At 27.6% G+C, this 23,070-nt stretch overlaps 1 protein-coding gene across 3 annotated transcripts; it reads left to right on the forward strand.

The window, feature by feature from the left end:
* The first annotated feature begins 1,082 nt into the window (after nt 1-1,082).
* Nucleotides 1,083-22,651, forward strand: LOC132918602 (putative transcription factor capicua). 3 transcript variants are annotated; one of them, XM_060979942.1, is made up of 19 exons: nt 1,083-1,757; nt 4,522-5,146; nt 10,398-10,803; nt 12,387-12,720; nt 12,790-12,923; nt 13,052-13,286; nt 13,612-13,903; nt 13,975-14,133; nt 14,192-14,405; nt 14,512-15,221; nt 15,306-15,490; nt 15,747-16,432; nt 16,493-16,586; nt 16,795-16,832; nt 16,902-17,035; nt 17,106-17,205; nt 18,797-19,365; nt 19,427-19,659; nt 20,245-22,651. In XM_060979942.1, exons 2-18 carry the CDS (start codon nt 4,532-4,534, stop codon nt 19,613-19,615), a joined length of 5,094 nt encoding a protein of 1,697 aa, XP_060835925.1. In that variant the 5' UTR covers nt 1,083-1,757; nt 4,522-4,531; the 3' UTR covers nt 19,616-19,659; nt 20,245-22,651. The 3 variants fall into 3 exon arrangements, with proteins under 3 accessions (XP_060835925.1, XP_060835922.1, XP_060835923.1); XM_060979939.1 differs by having other exon boundaries at nt 19,427-19,577; XM_060979940.1 differs by having other exon boundaries at nt 1,084-1,757; nt 12,790-12,914; nt 19,427-19,577.
* Nucleotides 22,652-23,070: the final 419 nt, after the last annotated feature.

Consider the following 23,070-nt stretch of genomic DNA (forward strand, 5'->3'; position numbering starts at 1 on the left):
CGGCGGCATAGGAACTTTGACGGAATTGGGTCAGTCGGCCATCGATCGACTGCGGCAGCGGCCTAGTGGCGTACATCACGCGCACGTAACAAATTTGTGCTACATATTGGGACGAATTTTTTTTTTTTTTTTTTTATTGCTGTACTATTCAGAATAGGCAATGAACTAGTTAAGATCGTGTATAGTGGCCGTCTTATAGATGACGTGGGCTTATAGTATTATTGTGCTGACGAGCTGCGCGACCCTACAGACACCCAGATATTCGGGGAAAGAATAAAGGCCAAAGGGAATTTCTTTTATTCGCGTCGATTATAGGTATTATTATAGTCGTACAGCAGCAGCTGCCGCCGAGACGGTCTCGCGGACTCGGCGGGGGGGCCTCCCCGCACATTTCGTCCGTGTCAAAAGCCGCGCGCCAAACCGGCTCGACGGGGACGTCCCTGCGCGCGTAACACGCGACGTCGGCCGCCCGCAAGACGAAGACGTCGAGCCGCGCGCACGCAGTGCGTGCCCGACGCATTACGGCCACGAGCGTTCGGTGTTCGCGCCGCGGTCACACTGTCGCCGCTCCGTATCGCGCAACGAAATCGTACCGTCGTCGTCGGGACGCGCGTTTTACTATAACAACAACACATCGTATAATATATATATGTGTGTGTGTTTTTATTATACCGTACGTACTACTACAACTACTATATACTACGTACTACACTACTACGCGCATACTACGGCCGGCGTGTACGTTACCACCGCGCGCGCGGTCCACGGTCGGGCGGAACGAGTAGCGGGGTGCAGGGGAGTGGGGAGGGGCGCGCGCGTGGGAGAGCGAGCGAGACAGACCGACACCGCGGTCCACGTTCTCCGATCTATCCGTCCTTCGCACACACCGCTCTCGCCGCTTTGTATTGCGGCCGTCGCCGTCCCAATCAATTGTGAAACAACAGCGCCCCGCGCACCACCTCGCACCGGCCGCGGCCACGGCTGTACGCGCGCGCGCGCCTTACACACGCGCACACACACACACGCACACACGCGCGCGCGTGCATTGTAAACGACGACGACGACGACGACCGCGGCCGGGCCCCGTCTCGAGTTTAGTACCGCTGCCGTAGAGGCTTCACGTACGCGCATAGGTTCCGTGCGCGTTTGACAGCGACACCACCGCCGCCGCCGCCGCCGCAGACGTAGCGCGCGCGCGCCCGATTCATTTTACCCTCCGAGAGTTTTTTTTTTTCTTTCTCATTTCTCCCGTATTATCATCGCCGTTGTCTCACGGCGCTTCTCCCGTTCCGCGCCGCTGCCGAGAAGGATTTTAACATTATTTTCGTTCGGACGTCGTTTTTTCGGCGCGCGCGCGAGCGTAGTTTTCCGTGTTCAATATATTATATTGTTTAAAAATATAATATTTATTAATCACGGATATTATGTCATGAACAATAATATTATGTAAATCCGACGACGACGACGGCGTCGTTGTTTTTTTTTTCCTATACCGTTTTGTGCTCTCTCGGCCGATAAGTCGCGACTATCAATAAAATAATAATTACGTGTGATCAACGCGATAGTTGCCGCCCGCCGTACACGCCAACCGTATAGCCGCCGCTACACGGATCGTCACTCGGTATGCCGTCGGTCCCGGGTTGCTGCGACCGGACAGCAGCGGACCATCATCTCGTCGTCGCCGACGACGGCTGCCCGCCCGCCGTCATTCCGGCCGACCGACAGCGATCGTAGATTCTCCACGGCGTCCACATCGGGTAATTACCTAATATTATTGTGTTACGCGCGATCCCGATAACGATTGCCGCGGTGTTTCTGCGACCCGACGAAGCGTTCGCCCGTCCGCGGACCGTCCCGCGGTTTATCGCCTGAAACGTAACCCGCCGGTAATCGGCAAATTAATGCTAATTAATTAATAATCATCCCGTTTGCGCGCGTGTGTGAGTGTGAGTGTATGTGTGTATATGTGTGTATAGTGTATGTCGCGCATAGTATTCGATTCATTCATCCTTTGTTCCCGCAGGCCAATACACCAGCTCTTCTAATCATCTGTTGCGCTAGTGCGCGGCGTTCAGTGATAACACACATTTTTCGCTACTCGTCGTCGGGAGATAAACCGAGTCCAATGGTTTACCATTCGTAAACGATTTTGAAATTTCAATACGCACACTCGTGTTTTTGAGTACATGTCGCACGACGTACCTATGCTGTACCGTGATCGTGATGTGCCTGTTTTTTCTCAAAATACAAAAACTCCGCGATACCATTTGCCAACATTTTCGTCCAAAATATATCGCCCCCCCCATCTCCATCGTCATAACACAGACTATTGACCATATATATTCATGTTATTCTTATTTTCCTATTTGGTTGTTTCGACGATAAACTGCACACATTGACCACCGTTCGTTTTCCAATACTCCATGTAGTACCTACATATTTGTATATTTTTGTTTACTTTTGGTTGTACCAGTTTATTTGTATCATGACTCTTAGGCTTCATCGATACACATCAATTACTACTGCTATACGATTAAATGTGTCTATTCTGTGATCAGTCGTTATTAAATATGAGTCTATATACTAGATATTATCATTATACATACAGAGGCAGCAGCCATCTTATTCTCATATAAACCCACAAATGTATGTTTTTTAATCAAAAGTATTCTTTTTACTTTTTTTTATTAATGTTAAATTAAATGTATTATTGCATTAAGTACTTGAGAGGATGTTGGTGCGTTTTCTCTCTCACCCTTACACTGAATAGCAAATTTACATTCAACAGAACCAGTCCCGTGTTATTTTAGGTAGTATTAGTACTATAACGAATTGACCTGTTATCAAACTTAAATCCAAAAATATTATATGTGTATTTTGGCCTTTTCACAAAAAAAGTGTTGTTTTTAAAGCAAGATATGATTTTCTTAAATTGTAACATTTTATATGCTTGTATAAAAATGCCATCATAAGAACATAGATAACGTTTTTAACTTCAAGTTTGGTAATTGGTTAAATCACTTTAACATTAAAGTTAACAACACGAGGTTAATTTTGTCGAATGCAAATTTATTCTGTTATGTATGAATTAGAGAAAAAAATAGTGTGATGACTTCCGCATTCCGCTAAATACTTATTAGTTATTTCATAGTCATATCACAAGCTAACTTGTTTATGTCACATTTTACTTTGTATTACCTAATACAATATATCTTGATTTTTATTATTAAATAATAAAGTATACATCTTAAATCTTAAACATTAAAAAATTATTACAAATATTACATATTACAAATTTAGCTTTAGATTGTGTCCTCATACAAATATATTAGGTATATTGTATAGTTTTTAACTTTTACAATGTTGATTGGAACTGTTGCAAGGTCAATTTATTTATATTTATTTATACAGTTTACCTATCTAGTTAATAAAAACAAAACAATTATTTTATTGAATTTTTTTTCTTATGAATAATACGTAAATTAATTTAAAATTATTGATTTTCAACTATGTACATACTCTAATTTTTTTTTTTTACTACTATACTAGTAAATTTCTGCATTAAATGTGGCATTAAATTTGTCATAATCTTAAATATATGTAAATGTTATAAATGTTTAAAAAAAATTGTATCATATATAAAATAAGCTTTACTGTTAAATTTCTATAGTTATTTTATAATGTACCTAATATTAGGTATAATTACCAAGATAATTACCTATACTTATAGTATTAACATAATCGACAAACCAGTCAACATACATGTTTACAGCAAACATAACATGTTTGTCTTATGGAAGGATATTTGTTAACATTATCATTTATCAAATTGTATGATTTTGTATAGGTGACAATATATTTTAGAAATATTTATTATAGATGTTATAATATTAATCTCCCTTGTAAAAATAAACAATTCACTTTCAAAAAAAGTATTAGCTTTTATGTTAAATTTGATATTAATTTAGTTGAATTGGATATTATTATTAATTTACTTTCTATGTAGTTTTTGTGCACAAAAATATTTTAAACGAATCAGTTACAGTTAATTTAAAACATATGAAGTCTTACTGATTTACCTAATATGTTATTATTATTACTTAACAAATTATATTTCACTAGTATATACCAGATTTAAGTGCCTACATATTTTTATACTGATGTCAAAATTCAAATTTATCTTTTTTCAAACTTTGTGCTATCATCATTATCCTATGAATTTTAATAAAAGTATTATTCGTATTGTTGGTATTAATTATACATTTATACCTAGCAATTTGGTTTATTTCAACAACTGATAAATAGAAAAAGTATTCAATTTTAATTTTAAATGGGTACCATTAAAATATCTACTAAATGTATTTAAATATCAACTGACAAAATAAAAACCTTTAAAAATATAAAAGTATATTATGATTAATGATTATTAAATTTATTTATAAATTTTAAAGGGTATATATCATTTTACTGACTGCTACTCAGTATTTTATATTGTTTTTAATTTTTATTGTTTTCTTACAGATTTGGAGAGATGAGAAATTGTGAACAGACATACCCTAAAATAAACCCATTGATGAATCCACACGACAACATGGACCTAGTCAACTGCCATTCCAATATTTCAGTCAATGTTAATAACAACAATAACCAAACTACAGTTAAAAAATTGCCAAAGAAACGAAAATTTGATTTATCTCAACTTGAAGAATGTGACCCTGTGTCTGATCCACTTTTACCTGCTCAAAAACAATGCAACACCAGTTGTGTAGCCAGTGTCGTTGTTGTACCTCCTCAGTCTATAGCTGTTGATTATTCTAGACTTGATGGATTTGACCGACCTAACTATGCTGATGTGCCAGTAATTGTTGAAGATCATTCTGAACAAAATGGGGAGACAACATATACAAATGGTCATGATGAAACATCAAGACTTGGTGTTGACTTACAAGAATGGACTGATCATAGAGTATTAGCTAAAAGAGATGGAGTTTATTTGCCAGGTCTAATCAGACAAGCAACATCAAATGGTGATGTATGGATAGAATTTGACTATTCAGATGAAGGACAACGATATGTTTCATTTAAAGATGTTATAAATGCTAGCAAATATGATGTTATCAGTGATGCCAGTCCATCTTTAAGTCAAGTATGTTATGTATAAGTACATATATGTTTCAATAATAGCTGTAGGTTCAGATTATAGACCTTATACTAATAGACCATAACTGTACATACAGCAGCAGTATGAGAATCGTATCAATGTGTACTCAGTAATATTGCCTAACTGGACAACAAGTGTACATGCTTAACATTATAAGTATATACAACACGTAATCACAGCAAAATTAAGTGTAATTAATTATAGTGTTGCTCAACGTTCGCACTTAAATAACCTTATTGTATTGTACGTATTGATCATAAAACAAAATATTGAATGGTAGTACGGTATCGTACGGTTGAAATGAGAAAATAACAAGTACCTCCTATCTTGAAATACACATCGTACATTCAGTTACTGTCAATTAGTATAAGGTCTATGGCTCGGTCTATGGTACATAATGATATTAAAACAGTTTTAAGTTGGTAGGAAATTACTAGGTTCATAAAAGAAAATATAGAATATCGATTTTTATATTTTTATTTTTTTGACTTATGTGGTTTACACACACAGAGATCTGTTAATTTTTCACATTTAAAAGTGACACGTGAATGTAGAACATATTTAAATTACTTAAATACATGAATTTACCCGATATATTAATTTTGTTATCTATAGCCTGTTAGCATATAGATGTATTATAAAATTTATTTGTTTACAACTAAAAAAATTATAATATTATTTAGATTTTATTATACAGTTTAATACTTCAATATGAAGAATGATAATAAATTATAATAAGTACATATGATTAAAAATGATAAATCATTTTTTGTATTAGTTTTAACTGAAAAAAAAATTTAATTTTAAATATTCTATTGTAATTTTATAATTGGAAATTTAAATTCCAAATCCTATATGGTAAATAATTATATGGCATATATGATTTAAAATGATTATTCATTTTTGTATTAGCTCTAACTAAAAAAAAATTTAATTACATAGGTAATTTTAACATTTATTTAACCATTATATTTACTTATTTCTAAATTTGCAGTTAAATAGAGTGCAATTGTACAATTAGTGAAAATTTAAGTTTAAATATTATTTAAATTTCACTTTACAATATCTATAAGATAAGAAATTTAAATTCTAAATTTAGTATAGGAAATAAATATGATGATACATTATGGCATGTATGATTTAAAATGATTATTCATTTTTGTATTAGCTCTAACTGAAAAACAATAATCTTGTAATTATTAAATTTCAAATATTATAGTATTATTTAATTTTGATTCTTCAAGATCTTTAAGACAGGAAATTTAAATTCTAAATTTAGTATAGGAAATAAATATGATGATACATTATGGCATGTATGATTTAAAATGATTATTCATTTTTGTATTAGCTCTAACTGAAAAACAACAATATTTTTAATTATTTAAATTTTCACTCTTAAATATCTATAAGACAGGAAATTTAAATTCTAAATCTAGTATAGGAAATAAATATGATGATACATTATGGCATGTATGATTTAAAATGATTATTCATTTTTGTATTAGCTCTAACTGAAAAACAATCTTGTAATTATTAAATTTCAAATATTATAGTATTATTTAATTTTGATTCTTCAAGATCTTTAAGACAGGAAATTTGAATTCTAAATTTAGTATAGGAAATAAATATGATGATACATTATGGCATGTATGATTTAAAATGATTAGTCATTTTTGTATTAGCTCTAACTGAAAAACAACAATATTTTTAATTATTAAATTTCAAATATTATAGTATTATTTAATTTTGATTCTTCAAGATCTTTAAGACAGGAAATTTAAATTGTAAATTTAGTATAGGAAATAAATATGATGATACATTATGGCATGTATGATTTAAAATGATTAGTCATTTTTGTATTAGCTCTAACTGAAAAACAACAATATTTTTAATTATTAAATTTTCACTCTTAAATATCTATAAGACAGGAAATTTAAATTCTAAATCTAGTATAGGAAATAAATATGATGATACATTATGGCATGTATGATTTAAAATGATTATTCATTTTTGTATTAGCTCTAACTGAAAAACAATAATCTTGTTAATTATTTAATTTTGATTCTTCAATATCTATATGCCAGGAAATTTAAATTCTAAATCTAGTAAAGGAAATAAATATGATGATACATTATGGCATATATGATTTAAAATGATTATTCATTTTTGTATTAGCTCTAACTAAAAAAAAATTTAATTACATAAGTAATTTTAACATTTATTTAACCATTATATTTACTTATTTCTAAATTTGCAGTTAAATAGAGTGCAATTGTACAATTAGTGATAATTTAAGTTTAAATATTATTTAAATTTCACTTTACAATATCTATAAGATAAGAAATTTAAATTCTAAATTTAGTATAGGAAATAAATATGATGATACATTATGGCATGTATGATTTAAAATGATTATTCATTTTTGTATTAGCTCTAACTGAAAAACAATAATCTTGTAATTATTAAATTTCAAATATTATAGTATTATTTAATTTTGATTCTTCAAGATCTTTAAGACAGGAAATTTAAATTCTAAATTTAGTATAGGAAATAAATATGATGATACATTATGGCATGTATGATTTAAAATGATTAGTCATTTTTGTATTAGCTCTAACTGAAAAACAACAATATTTTTAATTATTAAATTTTCACTCTTAAATATCTATAAGACAGGAAATTTAAATTCTAAATCTAGTATAGGAAATAAATATGATGATACATTATGGCATGTATGATTTAAAATGATTATTCATTTTTGTATTAGCTCTAACTGAAAACAATAATCTTGTTAATTATTAAATTTCAAATATTATAGTATTATTTAATTTTGATTCTTCAAGATCTTTAAGACAGGAAATTTAAATTCTAAATTTAGTATAGGAAATAAATATGATGATACATTATGGCATGTATGATTTTAAAATGATTATTCATTTTTGTATTAGCTCTAACTGAAAAACAATAATCTTGTTAATTATTAAATTTTCATTCTTCAATATCTATATGACAGGAAATTTAAATTCTAAATTTAGTATAGGAAATAAATATGATGATACATTATGGCATATATGATTTAAAATGATTATTCATTTTTGTATTAGCTCTAACTGAAAAACAATAATCTTGTTAATTATTAAATTTCAAATATTATAGTATTATTTAATTTTGATTCTTCAAGATCTTTAAGACAGGAAGTTTGAATTCTAAATTTAGTATAGGAAATAAATATGATGATACATTATGGCATGTATGATTTAAAATGATTATTCATTTTTGTATTAGCTCTAACTGAAAAACAATAATCTTGTTAATTATTAAATTTGCACTCTTCAATATCTATATGACAGGAAATTTAAATTCTAAATTAAGTATAGGAAATAAATATGATGATACATTATGGCATGTATGATTTAAAATGATTAGTCATTTTTGTATTAGCTCTAACTGAAAAACAACAATATTTTTAATTATTAAATTTCAAATATTATAGTATTATTTAATTTTGATTCTTCAAGATCTTTAAGACAGAAAATTTAAATTCTAAATTTAGTATAGGAAATAAATATGATGATACATTATGGCATGTATGATTTAAAATGATTAGTCATTTTTGTATTAGCTCTAACTGAAAACAATAATCTTGTAAATAATTTAATTTTTAATATTAGGTATTATATTACTTAAGTTTCTTCTCTAGTAATTTTTTAATTGGAAATTTATATTCCAAGTTTTATATGGTAAATAATTATGATGATATATTATGCGATATATAATTTATTATGATTATTTGATTTTGTATTAGCTCTGACTGATAAAAAAATTATATTTACATAATTAAATTTAACGTTTTAAAGTCCCACAGTTGTACAATTATTTTTTAAATAAGTTATTTTATTTTATTAATTACATTAAATATATTAATATATTATTTAAATTAATGTTTGTTAAACTCTTATTTTCAAAAATTAAAATTTAACACATATACTCGGTAAACCATAAATATTAATATAATTTTATACTATTATATCTTCACCATTATTATTTTGCCATACAATATCCAACCTTATTATAAATATATAACCTCACTAAACTATTTCTAATATGTCATTTTTGATTTAACTTTTTTATAAATATATTGGCTAGATATTCTTTAATTATCTATTTTTATTATATTTATCCATTATTTTTTTTAATCATTTTCTTATTAAAATTGTTTTATTATTTTGTAAACTGAGTGTATTTTATGTAAGAGATTTACTCTATCACTAATTTTTTAAAACAATTAAACAGTTATTGAGTATTAATTGAGTACATCTATTGGTACCACTTAACATTTATAAATAATAATTTAATACAAATAAATAAATAAAATTATCCTCTATAATTTTTTCTTTATCATAGGGATTTTCAACGTATTCAACTAGGTAGTTAGATATTATACTTAAAATTTGAAGTTTCTAGTGATTAACCACAATTATTTTTAATATCTAATTTTTCATATTTTTTTAAAATTATAAATCAAATACAATCAGATTTATTTATGTATTCTAAACTTATATCTTTATATCCAACTATCTTAATCCTAATGGTAAAATTGAGTTTTGCTGGTAACAGTTAATTTTCAAAACTATTGAACTGACTCAAATAAAAAATTATATCAATAGATCTTTTGGGACTCCGCGTGTATCAGAATCTTTTTTTTTATTCCTGAATTATACACACATTTTGTCCTTAAAATACTAACAAAATTTGGTTAACTTTATTCAATTTGCATAGGCAGATTGCCCATGTGGCCATGTATGTAGGATATATCCATAAATTAAGATATACCGACATTAAATTTCAGCCAGTAAACTAAGGTCTCAATAGCTCGGTTTTAAACTTACATAAAAATGTATCATTGATTCTATTCATCTATATTGTTTTTCATAACCTACGATATAATAAATGTGATCAACCTATAATTGGTATAAAAAAATTGAACATAAATCAATCTTATTTTCATAATTAAAAATGGATAGTTAATTGTAATTAACTAATTAGTTTCACCACTGTTTTTTTTAAATAATCAGTTAATTGAAAATTAAATTGTTATTTTTTTTTCATGTTCTAACACTAATTGAATAAATACAAAATCTATTTATGTTTTCAGTTTAGTATATTTTGAAAATATATTTATTTTTTATTCTATATTGTATTTATATAACTAATGATTATAATTTTGTTTTTATAGGTTAATATTGGTGCAAGGGTATGTGTTAGAATTGCTGGTACTCAACCAGATGAAGGACATTTGGCTCCCCGAGTATTTATTGAAGGTGTTGTACAAAAAATAATTACTAGCCCTGTGAGATTTGTTGTAAGTGTTGTATCTGGTAACAATGAAGAATATGTGGTAAAAAGAGCAGATCTTCGCTTACTGTTACCACCATGGTGGGATGAACTTGAACATGATGTACCTAATGGTCATATTCCATTAATACGTGAACCTACACCACCCATAACCAATGAGCCAACCAATTATTATCAGACTTCAGTATCTTCTCCTTTACAACCTATAAATAATCGCCATTTTGATGATTTCTGTGAAAGTGATGATGATCTCCGACGAGAAGACATATTATTTATGTCAGATGCTGGTAAGTTTAATATATAAAGTTCAAATTTTTTAAAAATAGGGCTTATATATTTTAATACATAAAATTTAATATTCTGCCTTCCTTATAAAATATAATTAAAATATTGACAGTTTTTTACTCTGTGCAGTTCTATTTGTATATTATAAAAAATTACCTACTCAACAATATTTTATTAATTAAATCATATAAATAAATAGAACTTTACCAAAATAATTTAATAAAGTCATGTAAACAAAAAATATGTATAATTTCTGAATATAATTTTTTGATCATTATTAATTTTTCAAATACAATTTTAAGGCTAATTCCTATCCTTAATATTATTAAGAGGATGTCATACTCGCATGTGTTGTCAGCATCTTACACAGGTACGACATAGAAAAAACGCATTTACGCAGTCTAAGTAAAACTCGCTTAATTTTGGTTCTAGACTCTAGATTTTCTTCGTCTCCGTTCCACGTAAATCCAATTTGCAAATATTCCGGACAATATTTTCTGCAAGTTTTTTTTTTGTTTTAATTCCGAAGAACTTGTTGAAGGCTCATCGTAATTTAATTTTCTTTTTTTGACTGTTGACACAGATATTGTCTCCATTTTTTCTTGACTTTGACTCATTGACTTTTTGTTTAACCAATTGTCCATAGTACAAAAAATGAATTTATTTAAAACAAAAAGTACTATTTAATATAAAACTGCGTACGTGTATCGTATTCGATGTGCCGCGTGTTACTGAAAATAATCAAAAGTTTTGAACGTCAAGCGACATTCACGTATCTACTAATTTGTTTCAGATAGGTAAATCGTTATATTTACAATAACTATTCTTTATTAATCTGATTGTGTCGATTTGACACGGCCGCTGGTAAACTCGTAATTGTCACACTCACAGATAAGGATTGACGATAAAACTGAATTTGAACTTTGAACATCAACGAAAAGTAATAGATGATTATATTTTTGTATTATTTAAAAAAATAGCGCGACCCACCAAAAGTATAATCGCGACCCACTTTTGGGTCGCGACCCACAGTTTGGGAACCTCTGTTCTAGAGTAAATATACTTTTTATAAAATTAAAATATGACAATATTTTGGAGGATAAGACGCTAATTTTTTTTTAAAAAATTAAAATTTTCAAAAGTTAAGTTATTAAAAAATTTTTGCTAATTTTAAATGTTTATAATGAACGTTATATTGGGAGTAATGGAAAAAACTCACTAGACTATCTATGTCGTACGTGTGTAAGACGGAGACAAAACATGTGGGTATGACGTCCTCTTAACTAAATGTTACTTTAAGTACTTATAGAATTATTTTTTTGATTTTACTTCCATAATAACTTTTCATTTTCTTTATTATAAAAAAAATTAATATTTCATATTTTTCTTTATTTTTATTAAATAGTTTACCACAATAATTATCTTGATATTTTGTTCTATCATAAAGATTGTATAACATTAATTACTTGATTCTGTCTATTAGTAAGTAGGTTAGTAGATTTAAAACAATTATATATCTACAAAATTAAATTAACTGTTTTTAATTATATCTTTATATCTTTAAAATTTTAATTTTTGTTTTTAGATGCTGGGAAATTATCAGGAAGCAGCAAAAGGAGTAGTATGCAAAGCAGAGGTAGTACATGCAGCATATTAGATCATGGAGGTAGCACCACACCTAGATCCACTCCAGTTACTCCAAGATCTCAAATCACATCCCCTCATAAATATAAGAAAGGAGATATTGTAACAACACCAAGTGGAATAAGAAAAAAGTTCAATGGTAAACAATGGCGACGGTTATGTTCAAAAGAAGGTTGCTCAAAAGAGTCTCAAAGGAGAGGATACTGTTCTCGACACTTGAGTTTAAAAGGCAGTAGTTTAAGGTCTTGTGCTTCAAGTAGTACGAGTTTTACAAGGTATTAAATCATATAATTATATATATTTATTTAGTTCACTAATTATTTTTAATTTGTAAACAATTTTAGAGGAAATCGAAGTACCATAGATGGAGATGAGACTTCAAGGGAATCCCAAACTTCTCCTAGTTTTTCTGAAAGACGATTGGCTGGTCGCTTTGACCCCGATGAAACGGAAGCTGCCAACATGCTTGGTATACAACGTAATAATTAATCTAGCGTTTTCGAATTGTTTAATTTTGTAACGGATAACTTTTTAAGAATATTCATTAATTATTATGCATATACATTATACACTATAATTTATTAATCTAAATGTTTATTTTTACAGTTTCATTAGGAAGTTCAAGATCTGGAACACCATTATATTCTTCCCCCTGTCCATTAGGTGGTAATAATAACACACAATCACCGATTACAGTTGGATCCCGTCAAAATATGTTCCTACCCATTATTTTGCCAGCAAATCAAAATTATCCTTCCACAACACCTACTGGACTAGCTACTCCACCTGCCATAAACAATAATTCTAATAACCAATTTAGGCAACAACAACAACTTGTAAAGTATGAAAATTAATATATATATATATATTTTATAAGTATTTTTTGGGGGATTAAACCAATTTTTTTATTTTTACAAATCTAAACTTAAAATAATTTATTTGAAGTAAAACTCAAGTATTTAATTAGCTTATTAATGTCATAATTTGGGTAATAAAAAATGATGTATATATTTTTGTTGGCTTTTTTTAAGTATTTAATTGTAAACATTTTCGACTTTTTATTAATTATCATTAATTATAACAGTATTTCTGATTTTCTTTTATATTATATATAATTTATAAGAATATAAAGAAGAAGATAAATAATAAGCAAATATTATTTACAGGCCAGAATTATTGAGACCAAAAACACAACATGGCTTACATGAGTCAATGCCAACTTCAAGTCAAACTAGTGTTATCAGAATTTCACCACATACAATACAACCTAAACCGAGTATTGCTGTAAATTCTCAAGCACAAATATGTTGGAGAGGAATCTTATCTTCACCTCAACAACAAACAAAACACACAAATCAACCTACAGCTCAGTGGCAAGTTGAAAGACATCCAAGTGTTGTAGTATCATCTCAACAACATGGTCATATATTAGAAAAAGCATTAACCACCGTTGAAATGGTTAGTGCAATAAATATTAATAATAATTAATAAATAAAAATATTAATTTATACTTAATATTTAATGAATAGAATACAGTTAGTGATGCATATGGTCGAATTTGTGAAAACAATGAAGTTCTTAGTAGAGACAATAACAATGTTTTCCAAGAATCTGTGATAAAGAAAGAACCTGCTGTCAATAATGTATCATTTACACAACATTTATTACATACTACAGGATATCATCAAGTAAGAAGAATAGTTTTTAATTTTATTTAAATGAATATTTATTCATTTTTTAATTTAGCAAAACCGAGTGCAAAACATTCCAAACGTAATCACAACACCCTCTGTAGTAACAAAACATAATTATACTACTCTTCAAAATGAATACCAAGATTATCAAAATAAGAATTCAGTACTTCAACAAGTAATTGTTCATCCTACTGAACTATTACCTGTATTACCTATCATGGACGAAAGAAAAGAAGATCCACCTGAACCTAACTCTACATTGATGAGTAATTACATTTTTATAGTTAAAATTTATGTGTATAATAATATCAAATATGTGTTATTAATATTATTTATAAAAAATAATGTTCTATTTTATTATTTTTATTTTAGACAATGAAAATGGAAATTTAACTGTTTATTCATGGGATACATTATTGCCAATACTGAATTCAGAAGAAGTAGTCCAACCAAATATTACTTCAATTCCAAAATCACTCTCTCCCCCCTTATCAGCTCCACCTATTTTAACTCCACCACCAGCTGAATCACCAGATGTTGACGATGATGATGTATTTGAACAAGAACCTTGCGATACTGATGATCAAAATCCTAATACTGCAGCTGGAAAACGTAGAACCCAATCTCTTAGTGCTTTACAAAACACTAAAGAACCTCAAAGTCCACTAACAAAGGCTAAAGATCGTATAAGACGACCTATGAATGCTTTTATGATATTTAGTAAAAGACATAGAGCTTTGGTTCACCAACGACACCCAAATCAAGATAATAGAACAGTATCAAAGATTCTTGGAGAATGGTGGTATGCATTAGATCCGGATCAAAAACAAAAGTATCATGAATTGGCTTCTGAAGTTAAAGAAGCTCATTTTAAAGCTCATCCAGAGTGGAAATGGTGTAGTAAAGATAGAAGAAAGTCAAGTGGTAGCGGTCGATCTAAGTTAGGATCTACTGACGAACATACACCATTAGACCATGATCCTATGGTTGAAGTAACCATAGAAATGGCTGATGAACAAAAAGTTCAAGAAAAAAAAGACCCTGATGTTGAAATGAAAAATGATTCAGAAGATGAACAAATGGTTTGTGTGATATTTTTTTTGTTTTAAAAACATTTTTCATTGTTTTGAGTTTATGTATTTCAATTTTTTTTTTATATTTTATAGGTTGTTGTTGAAAGTTCTGAAATTGATTTAAAATGTAAAGAAAAAGTAACAGATTCTGATACTGAATCACAAAGTGATGCTGAACCACTACATGACAATAAAACATTTCCACAACAACGGTTTAGTCCTGTGAAATCAACTAGTTCTAGTGAAGTGACTTGTCGGCCAAAACCAATAAAAGCTAGGTAAATCCAAATAAACATGTATAATTTAATTTAAAAAATGTGTAAAATATTATATAATGTATTAATTAATAACAAAATAATAATTTTTTTAACTTTTATTGATCTACAATTTATTTACTTTCAAATTATCTTAAAATAATTGTTTGTTTTTTTTATAATTCAAAATATAATTTTGGTTTGATGTTTTTAATATTAATATTTAAATATTTTATTAAATAATTTCATTATAAATTTTGAATAAACATTTTATTTTTAGATTGGTATCTACGGGCTCATCAGATTCTAAATATCAACCAAAAACAGTTAATTCAAGAGAACCAACAACTCCAATTGTATATCCCTATCATTCCCCTATTAATCCTGTAGGAGTTTCTCCATTTCAACCTACTGGTGGTGCGTTTAAATTGATGCCAGCTTCACCAAAAATTAAAAATCCTTCTGATCAATTTCCTCAACAAACAACTGAACCAACCGCATGGACATCATCCGGATCCGAAACTTGGAATCAAACAAAATTGATCAATACAAATGCTTGGGCAGCATCAACTGCTGAATGGAACAATAATAAACCAACAACTACAACAACTGTTAACTCAAAAATAGTTGTAACACCCTTATCACAGCAGAATATATTTCATTACACATCTTCACCAAACAAAGAAACTGAACAAAAACCTACATGCTCTGTTAGACAAGTAATAGGTGGTCGACCTGTATTAATACAAACTGCTGCTAAACAGTCCTCAGGGTTTCAACAACAATCATTAACATTGGCATTTTTGAATTCTGGTGACTCTTCTACGTCTCTAGTCACTAATTTATTAGTGGCTAAAGGTAATGATAATGCGAATCCATCAACAAGAAATAATGAAACAACTACTGTACAATATTTGATACCCAGTCGATTACCAAACATATATTTACCACAACAAACGTTTACAAGTAAAATATATATAATATAATGGGTTCATTTATGTATCTAAAATTAATTATTATTTACAGATACATCATTGAATCAACCACAGTCTGTGAAAACAACACAAGCTTCTACTGTTATTGTCAGTACTCAAAATAATCCATTGGTTATTAATACAAAGTAAGTTTCTAAGTAAAAATTAAATTAATATTATTTAAAAAATTATAATTTCACAAAATTTGTATATTTTCTGTTTTCTACATTTTATTTAAAATAATTATATACATACAACAACAATTTTTAATACTATAAGCCAATCCACTAAAGCTTCAGAAAAATTAATATTTTTTTTTCACGTAAATTGATTATATTTTGTTTATTATTTTAGTGAAACTGGAACTGCTGTAAAAAATACCAATACTTCAGGTAGTTTATTAATTTTAAATTTATATTGTATTTAAATAATTTGTATAAAATATCATTAAATTAATTTAGAAAAACGAGATCCAGATATTGTAATAAGAGCTGATAATGATGAAAATCTAATGTCTTTTGAGAAGTCACAGTATAAAGATTCTAAAGAAAATAGTTCACCAATTATATTTGATTTTAAAGACGACAATGCTAAGGTCAGTTGATATTGTTATCAATATTTAGTAACCATATAATATTAATTGATTTTTGGTGATTGTGTTTTAGGAGGAAACATCAAAAAATGACATAGAAGAAAAGCCATTTGTTCTTGCTCCCACTCCAGCACAATTAGGCAAAGCCCCTTTACAAAGAAGACAATCTATGGGTTAGTAATGTAACTAAACATAAATGTTTAATCTAGTAGAACTTTGATAATTTAGTTGAATTCTGATTCAGAGTTACCCATTGGCCATCACCATTATAAATTTTAATTAATTATAAAATATCCAAAATAGGTCAAAATTATCTAACTAATTATTATTTTTTGTTTATTAATGCAATCAGTGGCAATTTTAAAGTATATAACATAAATAATAATTTACAAAATAAAAATTATTAATAATAGATACTGATATAACTATTGAAGAAAAGAAAAAACAGAAATAAAATAATTAATATTTTGTAAGATTGAAATATATTTGAGGTTTGTTATTAATGAAATAGAGTATATGATTTAGAGGATAACCATAAAATATGAAATGAAAAGGAATAAAAAAAAGAGTATGACTTTGGGCATTGTAAAAGTGTTTGTTAAATAAAATATTGGATATATCCAAAAAGCCATTTAGAATTGAAGAAATTAATTATTATTTAAGTATAAATTAGTAATTAATTTTTGATTGTATTTTTAACTTTAATTTATAAAAGATTCAATCTTACGATGTTAAAAGAGGGAGGGAATCTCAAATATAAGATTCTTGTAGATAAATTTGCTTCACGTTTCTGGAATTTACATATTTTACCATTTATATACCATCTGAACTACAGCATTTACTAGACAACTTACCATAAGTCTAGACTTTTATAGACAGAAATGCAAAATATTAATAATTTTTTTATGGACTCAGTCCCCCTCCCTCTAATGATGGTTAAAAAATGTCTCCTAATTATACATACGATACACCAGAACGCTCCAATTATAACCAAACATTAGTCAGTATAACTCAGAATTTTGTTGAAATTATTATTTGAGACATTTTTATTTTTTAAGAATTCATTTAATGTTAAAGAAAACATTTATTAAAGTAATTACTATTTATGTTTCTCTATTTATAATTGTTTTTTTTTTTGTATATATATATAACTATATTAAATAATGTAAAATTAGGCTTCATATATATAGATAAACTGTGAATGTGTGAATTTTTAAGCATGCTCACCCCATCATATGTACAATTTAAAACACTAAAAACATTATTTTTACAATATTAATATTTTTTGTATGGATGATTTTTTTAGTTTACTTAAAAGACAACTAATGCTTACAACTTAGTATTATGAGAAAAAAATATTCTATTTCAAAATATTAAATTTGTATTTGTTATTCTTGAAAATGTAATATTATTTGTGATTAAAATTGTTCATGAAATAAATTATAAGTTTGAATATTATTCAGGGATAAAAGTAGATAAGGTAGGATGAGTATATTACACAATCACTATTTATACATTACACAAAACTATATTTTGAAATATAAAACTAAATACATCGTTTGAGTTTTGTGAAATACATAAATACTAAGTTTATAGATGCATTTGATTTTATGAAAAAAAATTTTTCATTACATATATTATATAATGTAATTAAAGAATTATAATCATTATTATTAGATTTTTATATAATTAAAATACATAAATATGGAACTATAATTTATAAATTATGTGGATAATCTCCTAATATTTATCATACATTTTCAGTATCTTCAAGTCAAGATTCGTTGCCAAATTCATTACCTGATAAAGATTCTGATTTGGTTGAAGATGCAACTGACGAAGTTCCAGTGTCACCATCAGCTAAGCGCAGCTTTTTCAAAAAAAATATTGAGGACGGTATGGACCGTGTTTTAGAACAAGTTAACTTTGAAATGAAATTTTCCTCGTTACCACAATTCAAACCAGATGAATGTAATTCACCAAGTGCAATATCAGTACCGTCCAGTCCCCATGTATTCAATGCTCAAACATTCCGCAAAAAGCAATTACCTGACTGTGACACTCAAGCAGAAACTCCTAAATCATCAGGGAAACTTGTTGGAAATACATTCTTTGGTCCAGATTTTAATCCAGAAGCATATAGAGGAGTATTAGAACAAGAAGATACAGTGGCAGCTTCACCTAGAACACCTAAAACACCTAGTGGGCGAAATGATAGTTCTGCTGCAGAAAAAGGACACCGAAAAATGTTGGAACAAAGAAGACAATTAGTTATGACTCTATTTCAAGAGCAAGGCATGTTTCCTTCTACTCAATCTACCTCAGTATTTCAGGTAAATAATAAATAATAGTTGTATGCTAATGTAATAAATAATCTATTTTTTTCTATTTCAGGCTAACCACTCAGATATTTTCCCTAATAAATCATCTCTACAACTCAAAATACGAGAGGTGCGTCAAAAGCTTATGGCACACAACACATTGACTCCAAGTAGTGCAAGTGCTTTAAATAGCCCTAGTGAATCTTCTACGACCAATACTCCAAGTAAGAATTTACGTTTCCACAAGGAGCTCTTGTACTAGACTGAATTTCAACAAAAATATCTAGAACAGTAACTACTAATGAGGTGATTATATTATAAAAAAAAGGGCATGGTCTAACATTTAAAATGATTCAAGTATTATACTATCATATTTCTGAAATTAAGAACCTTGCTGGATTAACGCCGTCTGTAATTTTAGTTATTTAATACATTCAGAAACTGAAATCTTTGGAATAAAGTATGCTATTCAAAATTATAAATATCTATATTCATTCATCATAATTTTTTTTTTTTTTTTTTTTAATGCAATACATTGATATTAATTAAAATTAATATTTAAAAAATTGTATTATTATACATTTTTAGTTATAATTTAATTTTAATTGATAAACATATATAATATATATATAGATATATAAATATATTTTTAATATTAATGTTTATTTATCTATAAAAAATAAAATTATCTTAACTCAATACATTGTATAAATAATTATGATAGAAACAATTCATTATTTTATTAATAAAATTTTGAAGTGTTTACCAACCATAATTGGTGATAAAATCAATTCAAATATAAAATAACTTATAAGTTTGCCGTTACTCCAGAAGGATCCAAAATTATTAATAAAAAAAATTGTTATAAGGAGGATTTGTTTATAATTTTAGATTCGTCGACATTGCCGCCTCAACAGACTCATAGTGTTATGACATCCAGCTAACGCCATTACATCATTATGCTTTAAACTTCAAAGATATATTCTGCTACAAATAATATTAAGTAACTGGTTTATTACTATATATTATAGAAGATATTACTATCTATAAGTCACCATCATTTATAGATTATTTTTTATAACCAAAATTTTATTTTTACTTGATTTTGTACAATAATGTTATTGTTTTAATAAGTTGAATAAAGGATGAATGAAAATGTTAAACGTTCTTTTTTTACCTATACATAGACTGAGGTTAAGGACATTAATTTATAAATGTTAATAAATAGCACTTGCTTGACACCTGTTATAGCACTGACATTTAATAATTCTTACCTCAACTGTTTTATTATTATTATAGTTGTGTAACATAACATGTATATTAATTAATTATAATAATAATATCGATCTCTAAACTCAATAGACAAATCCACCACCATAAAAGTCTTTCAGAACTTATTGTAATTGCTCTTAATGTAGTTTTTTAACCTGTTGTTTTTATTATAATTATTATGTATATTATTTTTTACTTAGTGTATACTTAATTGCTTAATTATTAATTATATTTGTGCCATAGATATGCGTGGTTATTCATTTTTAAATTAATGTAATTATTCGGGACACTTCAATTCCATTTAATTGTATGAATATTTTAAGTAAAATTAACAGATATATGTTTAAGTTTGAAAATTTATTTTTACTCATTACATTTTATTATTAGTGGTCAATAGTAACATTTTGTGTAAGTTATTTTTAATGTTTACTATGACTTATAATATATAATTACAACCGTTCAATACAAATTTTATATTCAAAAGTTGTACTACATATACTTGGAAATAATTTTATTCGTTTACAATGTGTTGTGAAAATCAAAGTTTTAAAATTAACATCTAATATTTAAACAAACAACTTTTATAATTCTGTAATTAATTAATCATTGAAGTTTTAAACTCATTGTTGTTCTGTATTTGTGTTCATAAATTTAAATATTATATTCTGTACCTATTGGATGCAAAATATGTACAATTTTTTAAATGATAAAGATAAAAACTCAAAAATTGTTTGGCTAATTTAAAAGAAAATTATATTTTTTATAGACAAAATTTGATCAAATAAGCAGTTACTTTTTTTTAAAGATATAAGTGCCATTATTAAAAAAATTTAAAATATAATCGATTTGTTTTAAATGCGGGTCTGCTCAACAAAAAATGCATTTGTTTTTAATTTTCACTGGTATTTTGTACATTAGTACAATAAATAAAGCCAATTATAATTTTTATTTTTAAGTACAAAAACAGTTTTATTAGTTGTTTAAAAAAGTAAATTGTATTGTATACTTATATACTGTGTTAAATTATTTATAAATTATCTTAAGTTGTAAGTATAAATAGTCTATGTTGCAGGTTAGTTCATTTAATGTTTAATGTCTCATTAACAAAAAAAAAAAAAATACTGATAAATTAATTACACACTTAAATATGTATATTGTGTCATTCAATTGATAAGTAAAAAAAAAAAAAAAATCCTGTCAATTTAGTGTACCACTGTGTATCCATAAATTATACTGTTTTATTATATTGAAGAGTGTAAATAATACGAATTTGATGTAATTGTTAACAATTTGTATAACTCTATTATAATATTATATTGTTTATTAATTTATCTGTTTATAAATATTAATGATGCTAAAAATTCTGGACGGTACAGAGGTATAAAATTCTTTATTCAAAATTCACATATTTATTCCTTATTAATCTAATGTTTTTAAATTTAAATTGCATTATTAGTTAAACATTGCACCAGCCGTCCTCAGAATTTTTCAGTTTTGATTAAAATGTATGTGTTTACCTTTATTGCTTGTCATGTTTAACGCTTTCATCAAAATTTAAATTAAAAATAGAAATTTATGTATATTTTAGTTCATAGAACAGTGGGTAAACATTTTTAATTAAGGGGACCACCTGTTGTATGTGACAATTGAAATTACCTTATGTATTGTAAAATTGTGTTGTTAAATTAACCCATTCTATATGATTAGAACTAAATCAACTTTTTGTTAATTCTTTTATTTATTTTAACGTTATATATTATATTATTATATCAATGTCTGATTTTTTTATTATTATTATTATTATTTGTCTTCATATAATGAAATTGACTGTTTCTATTATTATTAGTTCTTTTTTACGTTACTAGTTATTATTTTTAATTATAATATTAATATATATTTTTAAACAAAACAAATATTACTATAAGTTGTTGTTAGTCAAAAAAAATTTTATAGTTTTAATTTATCGATTATTATATTGATACAATATGAAATTACTAATTAAAAGTAATATATTATTATTATATTATTGTGTGTCATTTATACAACTTAATTTATAATAGAAAAGAAAACCTGTTGTTTACCTCATTAGTGGCGCAAAATTGTTGTTGGTATAACAAAAAAATTTCAGTTACATCACAAACATATTTTATTCACTCAGTACTTTTCAATGGATGGGTAGGGCATGATATTATTTTATGGAAAATGTATTGTATTAACTATTACACATCCTTATTATACTTCAATAATCATTATTTTTATATCCGTGTATAAAAACAGTATAAACTATAAAATGTACCTAGTAAGTGTTTTTTACATTTTGTATTCTTAAAGTACCATCCACTTTCCATTCAATTTATTCGTGTCGTACAAAACACCTTAAATGGTGAAAATGACGTTACGGCAGAAAATAACCAATGGAATTACGGAAATCAAGTACAACAGGGG

Source organism: Rhopalosiphum padi, chromosome 1, assembly GCF_020882245.1.
Source record: "Rhopalosiphum padi isolate XX-2018 chromosome 1, ASM2088224v1, whole genome shotgun sequence".
Classification (NCBI taxonomy): domain Eukaryota; kingdom Metazoa; phylum Arthropoda; class Insecta; order Hemiptera; family Aphididae; genus Rhopalosiphum; species Rhopalosiphum padi.

What these genes read in the sequence shown, in the direction of transcription:
- LOC132918602 (XM_060979939.1), top strand. Translation starts at nt 4,532, where the DNA reads ATGAGAAATTGTGAACAGACATACCCTAAAATAAACCCATTGATGAAT. An exon ending in CAACAACAACAACTTGTAAA is followed by an intron (nt 13,287 to 13,611) that starts GTATGAAAATTA and finishes TATTATTTACAG; the next exon opens with GCCAGAATTATTGAGACCAA. An exon ending in ATACTACAGGATATCATCAA is followed by an intron (nt 14,134 to 14,191) that starts GTAAGAAGAATA and finishes TTTTTAATTTAG; the next exon opens with CAAAACCGAGTGCAAAACAT.